We start from the raw sequence: 17332 nt of genomic DNA, 5'->3' as shown, positions 1-17332 counted from the left end.
CAGCTGCTTGTTCAATCGATTTTCGGAAGGGCTGCCTGGCAGAGAGAAGGGCTTTCATTGCTCTTTTGGGGATCAGAGGGAAAATGGACACACAGCTTCTCTGGTAGGCCCCTTCTGACAGATGATGGGGGAAGCTCCAGGCCTCGCGTTACCGCAGGGGCACGCGGGCCCCAGGCCAGGAAGCTGGATGGCAGAGGATGAAGCTCGGGTGGCTGGCAGGATACTGGGGGAAAGCCGCTTTCCTGCTGTCCAAGGTTCTGAAAGGGCCTTTTGTTTTATTCTGACTGCTCACCCCAGGCAATCCCTAAGCGGGAGGGCAGGGAAGGCAGTACGAGGCTGCACAGAGGCTAGCTCCAGACCCCTGTCATATACGAGGTTGGCGGGGGAAAGGCACGTGCCCTGGAGCTGAAAGACCTGGCCTCAGCTTGGGGTCTCTAGGGCCTGCCTTGTCTTCCTGGGCAGGGGGGTGGCGGAGAGGTTTGGTGTGTGTCCCAAGGCAGTAAATCTCGGAAGAATGCCCTCTGTGAATAGCTCTAGAGACCTCGTCTTGCCCAGGGTCCTTTAAGTAAGATCTGTACAGAAAATGCTCTGAAGGGTTCAGGGTATGGCAAAGCCTTTCTGGGGAAACAATGCAGGGAGCCATGGGAGAGTGTGGGCACAAACAGGGGTACTCTGGGACCCCAGACAGGGCCAGCGGGGCACCTGAGGAGCCCTGGGGCCCATCAGAGAAAGGCTGCCCTTCGGGAAGGAGGCATTGCTGAGAGGCACTCACTGGGCCACAGGCTGAAATTCAGCTCCTGGGCACCGCGGAGGCCAACACTCCTGTGCAGCGCACAGGAGGCACCGCTGCCCTCTGTGGTCTTGGCTCTGGTGACCCCACAGCGCCGAGGGAGAGAAGAGGCCTCTCCTTCCCGCCATGGCTCTAGCATGTGTCTTGGCCACTGGCGGTTGGGGAGTTTTCTGCAAATGTGACATTCTCAGCACGGGCGGTAGCAGCAGGTGGGGGGTGTGCTGGGGAGAGGGCTGACGTGTGTCTCCGGGCAGCTCTGCGGGCTAAGACGCAGACGAGAGGGTGCTAGGGTGAGAGAGGAAGGACAGGGTGGGCGTACCATGGGACCGCAGTTGGTGTGAAATTGGTGGGCAAGTAAGAGGCATCTTTTAGGACCTCCAGAAATAACTGAAGCTCGCACTGAGGGGTCCCCTATACTACGTCTTCCCTGCTTTGTCCCTTTGCTTTGGCCTCACTCCCTCCCCTTGGCCTGTCTCTCTCAGGGCATACAACACGCTGAATGGGAGTTATTTGTTTATCTACGTCTTCCCGCCTACACTGCCAGCTCTCCAAGGGCAGTGATCTACGTGGTCCAGCTCTGTGCCTGCAGGCCCTGGCATAGAGTGGTGCCCTGGAGGTGCTACACAAAAATGAATGAATTATAAGGCAAGAGCCAGGAGCGGCCCACCTGAAGATGTGCGGGAAAGGAGGGCATCATCTGCCCATTGGCTAGAGGGTCTGGGGCCCCTGGGACCCTCCTTTGGATGCCGGGGAGCGCTTCACAATGGAAGGTCTCAGGTGGCTGGAGACAGAAGGGATGGGGGTGGGGAGGCCACTGCTGTTGGACAGGGAGCTGCGACCTGCCCCGTACTCCCGTTGGCCCAAACAGGCCCTGTCGGGGCCAGTCCCTATGGTTGCCTCCCTCAGCTGGTTTGGCCTGCCAGGCAAGGCCACCATCGAACCGTGTGGGCATCCCCCCAGGCCAGCTTCCGGGCCCCTTCCGACATCACGAAGCACGTCGCCACGGCTAGCCACAAAAACATGGTGTCACATGGTAATAAACCAGCCCCCAAACCACATGCTTGTCTTAGGTTATCTTTCAACTGCCTCAACAAAGAAATCCCTCAGCAAAAATATATCACATATATTTATGGCCTTTTAACTGAAAACATCAGTAATTCCTACTACACTTGCATTTCCTGGGAGGCTAGCTCCGAGTTCCCAGGGAGCCTTTACCTTTTGAGTCGGGGATAGAAAATCCAAGCCTCTCCGGGAGGGCCAGAAGAGGGCGCCACGCTCCCTGGCCCACTGCCTGGGCCCCACTGCCCATCCCTTCCCAGCAGCTGCCCACCCCAAGCCCATTCCTACACCTCTTGTGAGCGGGTGAACGGCTGCTTCAGGACCCTGCATGCAACCCCACCTCTCAGGAGGAGGTGGCCCTGCATCCCCTCTCCTCCCTCCGGTTCCTGCTCACGGGACAAGGTTGTAGTGCTTCCATTTCTCTTACACAACAGTCTCCAAGAGATAAACACAAGAATAAAACATGGGTTCCAGTCTAGGCCTCGCTATGCTGCGGCCTGTGGATGCCGCCTCAGTGTCAGCTGGGAGCTCGTTAGAGGTGCGGCATCTCAGGCCTGCCCTCCCCAGACCTGCTGAGCCAGGATCTGCCCTCACCAAGATCCCCAGGTGATGCATGTGCACACTGAGCAGCACCACCTGTGCAGGTAGAAGTCAGGATGACTACTCTTCAAGAGGGTGTAGACAGCAGCTGGAATAGGTAGGAAGGACTTACGGGGTGCTAGTAATGGTCTGCTTCTTGATCTGGACGCTGGATTCACAGCTGAGTTTAGTTTGTGAAAACTCATTGAGCTATATACTTACGTGTGTATATCTTTACTTCAATAAAAAGTAAACAAATAAATAAAGGAGCCAGGCTTGTCAGCCAGGAGAGGCAGCTGGGAGAGCTGAAGCTGAGCCACGTTCCTCTGAGCTGATGTTAAAGCCGCTCTGGGCTGAACTAGCTTCTCCTGGCTCCTACGTCAGATTCCAATGACTGACGACTAATGTCTGAGTGCCCTCGGAGACCCTATTTGTGTCAGTCCTACCTCCCTCACAGCCTGTCCTGAGGCCCTTTCAGCACTCAAGGCAGCCGAGGTAGAGCAGCTTGGCTGTGACTCAGGCAGGTTTTGAGTCTGACCCTGACAGTTCGAGCAGAGGAGGCCCACGTAAGGGCAGATGTTGCCGTGGGTACGCCTACACCCAACAGACCGGCACCAACCCTGTTGTCCAGCCTCTTCATCATCCCAAGTTTACTCTGCTTTATCAGTGTTTCTCTTAGCGATGTCCAGAGGTGAACACAGTTACCCAGCCATAGTCCCATCATTCACTCGTTCGTTCGTTCATTCATTCATGTGAAAATGTCTAACATTTACTGAATCTTATTACATGGCAGACACCAGTGCTTTACATACACTATCTCATTTAATCCTCACAACACTATTATTATGCCCCCTTTGAGAGGAGTAAACTAAGGTTCAGAGATGTTAAGCCACTTAAGCACACAGCTGCACAGTAGTGTACCTGGGATTTGAACACACGCAATCTGACTGCAACTCTCTTATGTGTGAGCCACTCGGATATACTTTGGGGATGCATTAAAAAATGAACCAATAAATACACTAAAACCTCTGAACTGTACACCTAAAAGGGTGAATTTTTATGGTGTATGAGTTACACCTCAATTTTTGGAAACCAGAATGGACAAAAATTTTGTTTGGGATATATGTTGACCACAACCCTAAAAATTTAGTTGATCTGTTTCTCCTGGTATAAACCACCTTTAAAAAAAATAAAAATATTTCTTGAAAAAAATAGAAAGGTGAATGAAAAGCCTCAAATGTCTTTGTAGTCCCGCAGAGCTAGTCCCAAACTTCAATAATGGCCACTTGGCCATGGATGACTGAGTTCCAGTGTTCTCTCCTACAAAGTGGGGACAGTGAACCCGGCCTTGTCCGGGGTTGTGGGGATTTGGAGGAAAGGCCGCACCTGGCTGCACCTGGCCTTCGTTACTCACGGCGGTGAGGACTGAGTTTCCCGGGGGCACAGGCTCAGGGCCCTAGTGTGCACCACTGCCGGGACGTTCTGGGAGTGCCTGGAGCTGCTGAGACCTGTGCGCGCTGGAATCCAAGCCCCACCCGAGCCTTCTCATCTCACTGAGGAGTCCCTCCTTACCCTCCACGCTCCTGCTGGGGTTCCTGCCTAAGGCTCTGCAAGGAAGACGGGCGCCTGTCCTCCTCCCCACCCACCTTGCTCCCTCTCTGGGCTGCCAGGGGCTGGGGTTCCTGGGCCAGGTCAGTGTATAAGCTGTGATGAGGCCTCCCCACCGCCCTGGCACCCAGGCTCTGGCCCACACTCAGCACTGTCCTCACAGGCAGCTCCGTGCCCACAGGGGCCACGTTGCTATGGTGATTCCACTACCCACACAGTGTCCAGGGAGACAGCACGGTGTAGCTGGAGCTATTTGCAAGACTTGCTGAAATCAGGCTGGGAAGATTCTGGAAAGGGTCAGGAGGAGCAGGGGATGGGAACTAAGTGTAACCGCCTCCCCAGCAGCAGTTGTGTGTGTGTGTGTGTGTGCGCGCGCGCGCGCACGCACACGCGCTCACCCATCCCCCTCCACCCTGTCCGAGTTGTAATGGCCCTTCCGAGCAGAGGCACAGCCCCCAGAGAGGCATCCACTTGTGATTGTCATAGGGTTCTTCCTGAGGTGATGTTCATAGTTTATCTTTGTGTTTGGTTTCTATGCTGAACAGACTGAATTGTGACTCATATTGTTCCACATCTGAAGCTGGCTTTATGGTTTACCTTGTCCTTTGTCCTTTAAGATTTTTTTTTACAGAATACAGAGTGGGACTCCAGGAAATTATACTGTGATGAGGAGAAAGATGCTTACCCCTTTCCTCTCCCCGCTCCCCATTCCTGTAGTCACCTGGTGTCCCAGGCAGCTTGTCTAAATCATCTCGTTTAACCCGCACCACGATCCTGCCTTTGCTGTTCTCATTTTACAGGCGACAACACCGAGGCGCAGAGACGCTAAGCTACTTGCCGCGGTCGGAGCTAATAAGCATAGGAGGTGGGAGGGAAACCCAGGCTGCTGTTTGAGATCTGTGCTCACTGCATCAGGTGGCCCTGCTTCTACCCCCTTCTCCCCCTGGGCGGGAGTTTCCTGGGGCAGCTTTCTAGGCCTGGAGAGGATGGAGACCAAGGCAGCAAGTGAAATAAAGCAGCCAAGCCCAGAACAGCAACTGGAGCACAACCCAAATTGCACTCATTGGGTCCTTTTGTTTGGGCTCTAAACTCGAGAGCTTTTGGTTCCCCTTCCTGGGCAATACTGGGAATTATTAAAGAAATGGCCCGGGTGCCCATTTGTGCTGACCCAATTCAATCCAGAGCCGGTAACCGATGCCTGTTCCCCACAGTCATGAACATGGGCTCCCCTCTGCCGAGCCTCTGAAACAGCCCTGCCTGCAAATAAATGAATCCTCGGGGGTGGTGAGAACAGGGCCCTGACGTCCTCCCAGAGCCCTCGTGTGCAGAGCTAATGCTGATTTGTAAAGCACTTTATGGTTTATTCATATCGCCTTGCCAGGCTTCCCAGGACAGCCTTCCCCTCACACAAATGAGCACGACTCCCAGAATAGAATGTCAGGCTTCATTAAAAGAAAAATCCCGGGTGTGGGGGATGTCCCCTTTTTTTTGCTCTCTAGCCTGCGTCACCCAGTGTTTGAGGGATTCAGGTCAAACCCCAGAAAGCACCTGGGCTTGTAAGCAGGGAGGGATGTCAGGAGCTTCTTTCGGGGAGGGAGGGGCTCTCTGAGGGCAGAGCCCCAAGTCTCTCTGCACCAAACACCCAAACTCAGGCTAGTGGATGTGTGCCCAGGTGGTGGGCGGTGAGTGACTGGCACACAGGGGCCCCCAGGAGGGACAGGGTGGAGTTCTGCGGCTCTTATTCTCACCTGGGAGACTGAGGGGGGCCCTGCAACTCTTAGGGATGCACAGAGGGATCAGAGCACTGTGTTAATTAGAAGTCACGAAACTAGCCCCCAGGAGCACTTTCACTATGGTCTTCTCAAACTTGGGGAGGGTGTCCGAGAGAACAGAGGGAAAAGGAAATCCTTGTTCTTTTCACTTCGCTTCTTCAGGGCGCCTCAGGAGCAGCCCCTTGCTCAGGCCTCACTGGTGCCCAAGGAAGCTGCCCGCAGACACCCATGGCATCCAGGAGATGGAAAGGCACCCCACGGCACAGCAATTGCACTGATGCAGAAATGCAGGAGACTTAATGGGCTTCACACCTTCCCCAAAGCGAGCAAGACTTCCACGTACTGAAGTCATCATCCTTGTGCCACGGGGTCATGCTCTTGAGGGAAAAAAACTCCCACTAATTCACAGGGACTTTTCACGAGACTAATTTCAGGGACTAATTCACGAGGACTTTTGAGCAGCTCAGCTTCTTAGAACTCCAGGCACGCTGATGCCAGGCACGTGGGGGACCCATGACTTCTGAATTCACTTTCTTAATCCCCAGAAGGTCGGAATAAATCAGAGCGGCCAGTGCTGAGCTTGGAATAAAAGCTCTGAACAGGAAGTTGGAACTGTGTGAGCCCGCAGTACTTGAGGTTTAAATATCCTCCAGCTCCACCCAGAGAGGACGGATGCCTGAGGATCCCACTGACCTCACCACCGGCCTGGGGTATCAGGGACAGGACCACCCACTTCTCAAATGGTAACTTTAGAACAAAGTAAGCATGTTTGAAAGGTTCCATCTCAAGTGCTAAACAATTCACCTTGAAGTCACTGGTAACATTAACAATCCCTGACTCCATGTAAAAGTCAGTCCAGTCTAAGAATCTGCAGAAATCAGGGGAGCATCACCACATACAACATAGGCTGCCGGGGCTTCCCTCCTTTCCACCTGTTGTCTCAGAGCACAGGGAGCCCATGCAGCCCAGGAAGCCGACGCGGGCACGGTGGTGACCTGCGGCAAGTATTGGGGGTCCTCTTGAGGGTGACACTGAGACTTTAGAGCAGCAAATATAGCTTACAAGAGTCTGCTTTGCTAAAAAGGGCCTACATTGCTCGCTACAGCTCGCTAAGAGTTGCTTTTGGATTAATTTTGTCAACACCAACTCTTGGACCATCCCTTCTAGCTCTGATCTTCCAGGGAGAAAATTAGGTGACTTATTATATTTGGGACAACAGAGAATCAAGTGGCTAACCCAGGGTTTTGTTGGTTTCTTTTTTTAAGATTTTATTTATTTATATTTAGAGAGAGGGGGAGGGAGAGAGAAACAAAAGGAGAGAAACATCAATGTGTGAGAGAAACATCGATCAGTTGCCTCTTGTACATGCCCCAACCAGGGACTGAATCCGCAACCCAAGTATGTATTCTGACTGGGAATCAAACCGGTGACTTTTCACTTTGCAGGACAATGCTCCACCAACTGAGCCACACTGGGCAGGGCCCCAGTTACTTTTTAACTTTATTTTTTAATTTTTATAAAATTTAAAATTCTGACCTAAGGACATTTGTTTTTCATTGCCTTTGGAGGGGCGGGGAGGAGGGAGAGAGAGAGAGACATTGACGTGAGAGAGAAACATCGACCAGCTGCCTTCTCGTTCATGCCCTGGCCAACGATTGAACCTGCAACTTGACTGGCAATTGAACTCATGACCCTTCGGTCCACGGGACGCTGCTCCAACAAACTGAGCTACATTGGCCAGGGCAAACCCAGTTTTTGAGAGACCACAGTAGTCAAAGACCAGAAATAAATCTCAACTGGTCATCCTCATCTTAAAAAGTAAGCTGATACTACGTTCCACTGAGAGTCAGTGCTACACAACTGCCAACTGCTAACGTATAAACTCCTTAAAATAACAGCAACAAAAACAGTAACTGGGCAACAATTTAAAACATGTTGACTCATTTTCAAAATAATATTTCTAAAATATAATAGATAAGTTACACTGTTTTGGGCTTCCTTAAATATATGCATTTTCATTAGGGGATGATATATATAGTTCCCAAGGGGGCCAAACATTGGGTCTTGTATGTAAAAAACCTATTGTTTTATGTAGAAACTAAAGATATACATATGGTACATGTCTTCAGTATTAAATTTTCATGAGGGGATACTTAGCAAAAAAGGTCTAAAAAAAGGGCTCCTTAGTGGAGGAAATAGGTAAAAATGGTTGAGAAACACTATTTAAGTAGAGAATAAAGATGATCTTTTCTATAGGACCCAAAGTTATCCATACAGTCATCTCTCCTTGTAGTCTGTGATGGTTACTGGGGTCAATGGGCAGATTTCTCCCTTCTTAAATGGCCCTGGGTGGTATTTTTTCTCCCTCACTTTTCTAGGTTATCCAGCCATTCCTCAGTGGGTTGTCTTCTAGCAGTGGCCCGTCAAAGCCATAATCTTAATTTTACAAGCAATACTTAAGTCCATTCTTCTCTGAAAGCAACAACCTACTGCCCCATTGAATTGCATGAACAGCTGAATGGGCTGTCTTCTGCCTGTTCGTGTGTTTTCATGCATTTCTGGGTTTGCACATGTGTCTTTAATGGTTGAGGTCACCAAGAAAACCTTAGACCAAGTTCCATTGGAACACGCAGAATGACTTACAGTGCAAAGGGTTTCGAAGGTCTTTTCAGAGACAAAGGACCCATCAAGGCCAAAGAGAAAGATGGATGCATAGGACAGCATTCCTCCCAAGATGATGAGGTTGTTCATGTATGGACTCGACATCTTTATCAGCCTGGCAAGAGGAGGAGATAAGACAGTTAACAGAACTGGTAATGTAGTTATTCCTTTGACAAATATTTTGACTGTGTACACTGTTGTGAAGGCTAGAGGGGAAGAGAAAAATGTAAGCCCTGGTCTCCTCTATCGTCCCCTCCCCAAGACTGTGCCACCTGTTAGGGGATGTTCTGCCTCACAAAAGGATCCCGGACAGCTATCAATTTCTAGTTGTCGGTCAAGTTTACCTACCGATTCTCTAGGGACAGCTTGTAACATCAGCTTCTTCAACCACTCATTTTTAGTTTATAGAAAAATGTTAAGGCAACAGGTTTCTGTGGTTGGGGCTGGGGAGACACACCAAATCTAGAGAACTCTATGCTGACATTCAGCAAACGTCCACAGTGAGGGGGAAGAGGGCCCCATCACACGCCCCATGCTGAGTGGACCAGGTCTGGGGGGTCTACGTGTGAGAATTCAGGTCTGTTCCGGAATTGTGGTCATCAGTGGTGAGTGAGCATTCACTTTGGCTGCCTGAAGCTCACACTTTCTTGTGCACAAAAAGTGCCACCCATGTGGGTAAAATACCTCTCCCAGTCACCAGGTAATGGAGGTGGACAACGGAGTCTTTATCCCCACCCCCTCCCCCATCTGCATCAGGCTGCTGTCGGGGGCAGTCTCTGTACTCCCAAGCTCCACATTCTTCTCTCGCACTCCCGTCGGGCACTCTGCTGTGGTCCCCAGCTGCCCAGCAAGCCAGGGCTGGGTTAATCCGCCAACAGGCTGGAGTCTGCCCTCAGGGGTGCCCGGCTCCCCAGGCACCATCCGCTCAGAACATCTTGGGTTTGCAGGTTCCCCGTGATCCAGGCGTTCTTTTGCAGACTGTAATTATGGTCAATTGTTCCCTGAACATTTTCCTTCGCATTATGTACTTTTACTAATCCTTCTGCATTTAAAAAGTGTAATGTGATATCAAAGTGGTAAAGAGAGAAAAGATCTGCTGTAAATTGTGGACCATTTATATGGTCTTTCGAGTTGGGAGGAATGGGTCCAGCGCGTGGCCCCTGCACCCTCAAGAGGTGCACTGTTGGCAAGGCAACTAGCTGGCTGGATTTCCTCACCTGTGAAAGCACTCATCACACTGAGCAGGGCACATGCGAAGCTGAGATGAGACTGGGCTCCTGGAGGTCCTTTTGCAAACTATGAACTGCTAAGGCACTTTTATTCTTATTATCACAGGAAGCTGGGGAGGGGAGAGGCCAGGAGCTGGGCAAGCTTCCTGGAGGAGGGGACCTTATCGAATAAGTAGCATTTGGGAAGATAGAGTGAGGGGGGTTTAAATCTGCAAAGCCAGTCAAAAAGTCACATGGATGTCAGTATATTGAAAAGAGTAATGATCATTTTTCCCAGGAGGCCAAGACAGGTAGTTAAGGAATTAAAGGAGTTTAGTCTTATCATATGGGCAGCTCACCTTTGTGATGGGAATTCTTGAAGCTTGTAGGAAAGTTGACACCTATGTGCCCAGGCCTTGTGCCAAATGCTCATCATTTAAGGTGTGTATGGAGTGGACAAAAGTTGCTTTAATTTTTTTTGTGGCAGTACATGTGCTATTGGTGATAAAGTAAATTAAACAACAGGTGGATAAAATTCTTTTTTGTTCTTTAGGAAATAGGTTTGGCCTAAGCAGTTCCTACTAAAACAAACAAACAAACAAAAATACCCACCCCCAAAACAACAGCAAAAAAATCTACAGCTTGGAGCTTCCTTCTTTACAGAGAGGAGAGAAACAGCTGGTCTCCTGGAATCAGGCTTGTTGCTGGCAGCCCTAGAGGTCACGCAGCATGGCTTCTGGGCGCGATGGCAGAGCTGTGCTGGCCACGGGTGGGCACTGAGCCTGTGACCATGAAGGCCTTGCTCTAAGTCCCTGCTCAGCCTCTCCCCCAACAAGGTAGGGAGCTGGGATCAGGGATTTGCTATGGAAACCAAAGAAGCCGCCTGGCTTGGTAAACACCACCACCTGTGGCGCTGACCTATTCCACCTACAACTGACCAAAATAACCCAGAAGGCAAGCTGCCCTCCTCTGGAGAGTGCAGGGCATGTGTGATGGAGAAGAAATGAAGACCTGAAACCAGAAAATGGAGTCTGCCACAAGCAGCAGCGTGGCCTTGGACAGGGGCCCTGGACCCTGAGCTTCAGTGCTCTCCTCTGTAGTCCAGGGAGGGGCTTCCGGGCCTGCAGCGCGCTGAGCCCAGTGGGAAGTGGCCGGCCCTGGACTCAGTGATCCCCTCTGGCAGGGCTCCCTACCATGCTGGGGGCGGGGCAAAGACCCTGGGGATGCTGTCTTCTAGTTTTCTTCTCCTGGACCACCACAAAGTGCATGAGCAGAGCCAACGCTCTGAGCAGGCCTATGGACTTGGCTCCTTCTGTTTTATTTAACCCCAGCTCCCTCAAACTTACCTGACCAGGGGCTCCTGCGTCATAAGCAGCCCTGCCTGTGTGTGTGTGTGTGTGCGTGTGTGAGCATGCACACACATTTGTGAAAACATCTAATAACATCCCAGCAACTGAGCAGCACACTTTAGAAAACTGCCCTAAGATCTTCTGTGCCCCAGGAGAGTCTGTCATGTGATGCCCCTGCACTTTGCCCATGAGGTTTGTTAACCCAGAAGGCATGATCCAAGAGGAGGGCGTGAGCGACTTACTTCTGGTTCCGGTTCTTGATGTTGAAAAAGAGAAAAGCACTGGCCATGATCATCCCCAGGATGGTGAGGGCAGAGAGGATGCTGTAGAGAGGTAGGGAGATCTTCCGGAGCTGCTCCAGGATGATAGTCTTGTCTTTTGGGGGTTCGGATCCTAGAAGGCCAAGAGAAAAACATCAGCTGGGCCCAGTGAGGTCAGCGCCTGAGAGAAACTTTGCCTGGATTCCTTGACATCTGCTACCTGTGCACAGACTCTGTGCAGGACACATCTACTGGGTGAGCGAGCTCTGGTGGTCGGCCAGCCTGCCCAGCAGGGAGCCTTAGCCAGGACTTATTTCTTTCTCTAAGGAGAATCAATAAGGGATTTGTGATGCATTTAATAGCCATTAGAAGACGAGAATTTGATTTGGTCTAATTATCCTGTTGAAAAACCATTGCCATTTATCCCCAAAGGTAACAGTGGCTTGGAAGGGGCTGGGCTGGGAGCCATGAGTGGGTACCTGGGTGTCACTGGGGGTGAGGAACTTGGCTTTGGCTTTCAAGGACTCTGTGCCAACACATGGTAATGACCATCCCTCAACAGGCCAGACACGCTGCCTGTCAGTTCCTCGGAGATGTGTATGTGCTCTGGCTGCGGATATTCTGCCTCAAGGTCGTTATGTTATAAGAGCTCTTTCTGGTTTTCCATTTTCATAGGACTTGCTAACGGTGGGAGGCAGGAGCTATCTGCACGTCTTCCCCTCCCTGCTGTGCCAGGACTGGACTGAAACTGTGGGACTCCATGTCTCTGAGTGACTGCGGAACTGTCCCTGATCACTCTTCAAGGGCACCAGGAACCTGGGGAGCCCCGAGGGACACAGAGCAAATTCATTTTTATAGATCGTGGCACAACTGTCCTGTTTTAGTTCTACCAGGTACGGGGTGGCTTGGGAGGACAGGTACAGGGACTCCCCCGACCCCAACTCCACTGCTTGCAAATCCTCTTTCTCAGCTGCTGCTTCAGGCCAGGTTTCTGCTGTAGAATTGTGAAATGCTGGGACTTTTTCCTCCAGGAGGAATGTGTGGAATCCGCCAGGTGTCTGGGACTGAACCTGGGAGCCCCAAGGGGCCCATCAGGGGTCACAATGACCGTTCCCATCCCGGGCCGTGCCATGGGCGCCAGCCTCCGTTATGCCCCCCTTCCCAGGAGACAGGCGGAGGATGGGCAGATGCTGCTGCAGGGGTTGAGAGCTCTCCCGAACATCTGTGTTTAAAAAACTCTGCTAACAAGTTCAAATGTGTTTGGAAACATTCAGTAGATAAGAGGTATTTGAACCATCTCGACAGTCTAGGGAAGTTGCCAGGTTCGACAGTAGCTGGGAACCTGCCGGCATGGTGGATGTAAAGCTGTAAGGAATTCCAAGGGAAGAGGTTTTTATAGGGAGTGCCTTCAAGGACTAAAAGTTAGGGCAAAAGCAGACACAAGGTGACAGAGGTAACACCATTTCTAGCTTCCAGTGAAAGCTCAACATCTGGAAATTTCCTCCCCCACTCCCCACTTTCCTCCTTCCTCCCCCCACCTGTAGTCTTAGCTGCATTAGGCTGGCTCAGGTGACTTCTGGCTCCCAAACACAAGAGCCATCTGGGGGCGCCCACGAGTTCTTAGCTGGAGACAAACCCTCTCCGGGTACTGAGAAAGGGGGCGAGACTTGGATCAAATGTTATACGGTGACCATGACCACTAGGTGTTTGTGTAGAAACAACTTCAGAAAATTGACAACAGCTCCTCCTCCTCACTCCACCTTCCTTCCCCTGAGATGGCGCCCCGCCAAGGTGCCTCTTAATTAAGACACTATGGGAGCCAAACAGTAACGACTTGTCAGCAGGGCTAGTGACAGCAGCCGCCGCCCTGAGTCTCCCTTCTCACTCCTCATCCGGTCCGTCCATTCACTATTCATCCATTTTTCGTCAGTCCTTCATCGATCACTGTTCCTTCATGCATCATCATTAACGATGATCGACATCGTTAATAATCACCTTCCACCATCCGGCCCAGGGCCTGGGGACCGGCGATTCAAAGAGAAACAAGACACAGTCCCTGTCCTCCAGGAACTTACGCATTAGCCTTGTAAAAAGAAAAGGGCAATAATAAGCAATAGCATTTACTGAATGCTAACTACGGGCTAAGCACTTCATAGAGAGTTTCTCATTTGATCCACCCAATGATCTCCTGGGTAGAAAAGATCATTCCAATTTTGGTGGGTGGGGTGGGAGTCAGCAACAGTTTTCTAGGTGTTAAATGGCTTTTATAGGCAGTTAAGGGGCGAAGTTGGCAGGATTTGAACCCAGACCTGCCTAACTCTGAAGCCTGTGTTCTAATGCCATGTCAACTGCCTTCAGTGACAGTGTCTAGGTGGTTCATAAATCAGGCACCAGGAGGCCTGCGCATGCAGCAGGAAGCACAGTGCAGTTCTGCCTGATGGAGTCAGCAAAGGCTACAGAAAGGAAGATGAGCAGTTGGTTGTTCACCAGGAAAATAAGGAGGAAAGAGCATTCTGGGCAGAGAGCCCGGCGGAGGCAAAGGCATGGTAGTGCTTTGGTATATTTGAGGAACTGGAAGCAGTCTGGCTGGGGAGACCTGAAAGAGAAGGTGGAGAAATGAGGAGGGACCCCTTCATGGAGGCCCTGGGGGCCGCACCATGGAGCGAGGCCCCTCGCTGTGAGCAAAGGGCACCCTACCCTGAAGGGCTCTGAGCAGAGGTGGGGCATTTTCAGCATGACATGATGGCAAGGGCATGACATGACTGTGACAGGCAAAATGGACTTGGGGGGGTTAAGGCTGGTTAGGCCCATCCATCCATCCACTCATTTATCCATCCAACCACTACTTCAGTGACTCATCTGTTCATCTGTTCATTCATTTATTCACCCACCGACCCATCCACTCATTCAATCAATCGTGTATTCATTTTTTCCTAAAATATCACTGAATATCCAACAAGTGCCAGACCCTGGCTGGTACCAGGAATTTAAAGTGAAAGAGAATCCAGTCAGAAAGCTCATGGTCCAACAATCTAGAAATTTCAATACAAAGTGACAGTGGCATGGTAAAGGCAGAGACAAAAAACAACAAACAAACTGTGGAAGCCAAGAGAAGGGAGCCATTAGCCCAGTTGGGGGCAATCAGGGAAGGCTGCGTAGAAGAGGTGTTATTTGATCTGGTTCTAGAAGCTGACGAGGAGTTTTCCCGCAGAAGAATGTCAAGAGGGGAGAGTAACATGTGGAGAGGACTTATTAGCAACCCAACTAAATCCTTTCCCAGAGGAAGAGACAGAGCCAGATTTAGCTGGACCACGTTTAAAAAGAATTACTCCTGGCCATCCTCTGGTTTAACACAGATGCCTCAGTGAAAGCCAGCACTCATACAAATTCCAGTGACCCATCCCAGGAGCTAGAATCCAGCTCCCGCGTGAGTGATGGGGACCCTGGGCTCAGTGAGTGAGTGCATGTGTTGAGAGAAGAGGATGTTCCCTCTTCCCCACAAAACCAAGGACTCCGAGCTTGTCCTCAACCCTCACATAATATCCAGGCTTGGGAGCACTGAGCAGACTCCCTCCTCCGAGAAGCCCACCTGTCTTACCTTGGAACCTAATGGTGTCGTTGATGATCTCCAGTGTGTCGGCCACAGCGTTGTACTCTCCCACCTTCACCTCCCTGCTGTCTGTGGGGAGCAATAGATAGTGGCTGGTTAGATCCGAGTCCTGTGTTTGTGTCTAGGTGTGCCTCTCCCAGCTCTGTCCCCCTGCCCCGCCCACAGGCCCTGGCGATAATTCTTGCAGGCCTTTCCTGCCCTCAGATAGAATCATAAAACTTCTGACCTGACCTGGGCTGGAACAAACACTCTCTCACACTGTCTCGTAAACTGGTCCCCTGCCCTTTGCTGTACATGTATAGATGGGGAGCCCAGAGGTTATAAAGTGACATGCACCCAGAGGAACTGCCTGCCGTGGCTCTGGCTCCCAGTGAAATGCAGGTACCCTGCTGGTCCCTTAAAAGCATTCAGGAAACGGAACAGGGAACCACACTGGCTGGCCATGCTTCTGCCCGCATTCCTTTGACAGTGGGGTGGAAAATAGGGCTGTAAAAGTCACTTCCTTCTCCCGCAAAGGTCTTGCCACCATTCGGGGGGCATCACACTGTGCAGGCAGCTGTCGCTTACCTGGGTCACCCAGCTCCTAAATGTCACATTAGCAGACTCTGCTGAGAGCTCCAGCATCCTGGCTCAGGCCTTTTTAAAGTCTCAGTCCCAATAGCTCCTGCTCCTCAGAATAGGAGGCCCTGATTTATTTATTTGGTGTGGGGAGACAGCGCATGAAATATGCAGGCTGATCGGAATAAATCATCAGGAGCCGGGAAGTGGTGTGGCTGGCCCCCACCTCGCCCCCAGCCACACAGCCCACCCCTCTGACTCACAGACCCTGCTGTAGGTCCCATGGCACCAAAATAATACTCAGCTTCCCACCATGACCATAATCACCATAATCTCTCCCTGGGGGCGGTGCTTGGAGGCTCGCAGGCGCTTCACACCTTCTTGCATTTAAAGGCTCATAGCAAACCATGAGGTGGGTATAATTCACCCCAGTCTACAGATGAGGGAGGAGCCTCGCTCCGGCTAAGTGCATGCTCAGGGCCTTGCGTTGGGCGACGACCAAGTGGGCGCCCGAACTTGGGTCCCGTGGTTCTCAATTCAGAGCATTTTCACCGCCTGAACTGAGCAGGGCTGCCGGTCGGTCATTCATCCCACATTTATTGAGTGCCTGCTGCACGCCAAGCCCAGACTGAGATATTTCATAATAAAGAGCCCCTCAAAAACATCAGCGTAGGTATTAGAAGATGAGGTTATTTCCTCATCCTTGACCAAGGAGGCCTTGCACATCTGTGCTGGAGGCTGGAGATACAAAAGATTAAGAAAAATTCATTATCTCTGACCTTGTCGTTTAGTGACTGCAGTCTCGCCCAGCCCTGCTAGGGAGGTAAAAATTACTCCCATTTGCAGACGGTATTTCCCTTCCAGCCTGCACCCTGTGAGCAGGGGGCTGTAACTGTAAAATGGGAACTTTCAGAGTGGCTGTGAGAATTGCAGAGGAGAATAAAGGCAATTTCTGGCTTGGGGCCTAACTAAGAGTAAGTGTTCAATAAATTATAGTTATTTGAGTCATGATGAAAGTAACTGTGAACTACTTGCTAGCTCCCCAAACACTCCCTATGTTTTCTTACTGCTACTGATTCCCCACAATGGTCCCTCTGCTTGGAACGGGGCTTTTCCCTCCCTCTACTGAACCAACACGTTCAAACTTGATCCTCCTCTTCCAGGAAGCCTTCCCAGAGTACTGCTCTTCCCCTTCCAACATCCCATTTTCTGTGAGCTCAGAGCACTGAGTGACAGTCCCTTGTGTTGGAGCAATTTCCGAGGTGCGCCCAGGCCTTGTGATTCCTGCTGGCAGGTTGGTTCCCGAGCGGAACCCAAAGTCTTGCTTCTGATGTCCTGGGCAGCACAGAGTCTCGCCCCCTGCAGCCTGCCCAGAGCCCCTCCCCGCCCGAAGGTGGAAGGATGGTTCCCTGTGTTCTTCCATCCAGCACAGCTCTGGTGGCGGTGACTGTGATAGGCACCCGGCACTTCCAACTTTCAACTCTTGCGCTGCTTGGTAACTCCATTGTACAAACAGTGCTAACCATGCATTTGGATACAGACTGGCCTTGCAGGCTCTGGGTCAGGGGATTTGTGGACAGATAGCTCCACTGGGGTTCGGTGGGTGGGGGTATCGATCAGAGAGAGAGGGGCTGCAGCATTGGGTCTGTCACTGCTAAACACCCTGCCCCACATGCTGTGCTGCAGGTTGTCACTGACTCACTATGTGACCCTGGGCAGATCATTCCCTTTCTCTGGGCCTCGGTTTCTCCATCTGCAAACTACACTGCAGGGGTTTCAGAGGTTCTCAGCCCTGGCCAAGCATTCGGGCCACCTGAGGAACTTCAAAAAAAAATAAAGATGACTGGTCCCAGCATGGACCTATGATATTAGAACTGC

At 51.3% G+C, this 17332-nt stretch overlaps 1 protein-coding gene across 1 annotated transcript in view; it reads right to left on the bottom strand.

The window, feature by feature from the left end:
- The window catches only part of GABBR2 (gamma-aminobutyric acid type B receptor subunit 2), a 331202-nt gene that overhangs the window by 68274 nt on the left and 245596 nt on the right, over positions 1-17332 (bottom strand). The window contains exons 9-11 of the mRNA XM_054584622.1: positions 14885-14965; positions 11269-11419; positions 8452-8584 (exon numbers count right to left, since the gene is read on the bottom strand). Coding sequence (XP_054440597.1) covers positions 8452-8584; positions 11269-11419; positions 14885-14965 — 365 coding nt within the window. The remainder of the gene's footprint in view (positions 1-8451; positions 8585-11268; positions 11420-14884; positions 14966-17332) is intronic.

This window comes from Pteronotus mesoamericanus, unplaced genomic scaffold, assembly GCF_021234165.1.
Source record: "Pteronotus mesoamericanus isolate MK-2021 breed Mesoamerican mustached bat unplaced genomic scaffold, CSHL_Meso_final contig_78, whole genome shotgun sequence".
Lineage (NCBI taxonomy): Eukaryota > Metazoa > Chordata > Mammalia > Chiroptera > Mormoopidae > Pteronotus > Pteronotus mesoamericanus.
The sequence above is the reverse complement of the archived record's forward strand: the minus strand, read 5'-3'. Positions and strand labels throughout refer to the sequence as shown.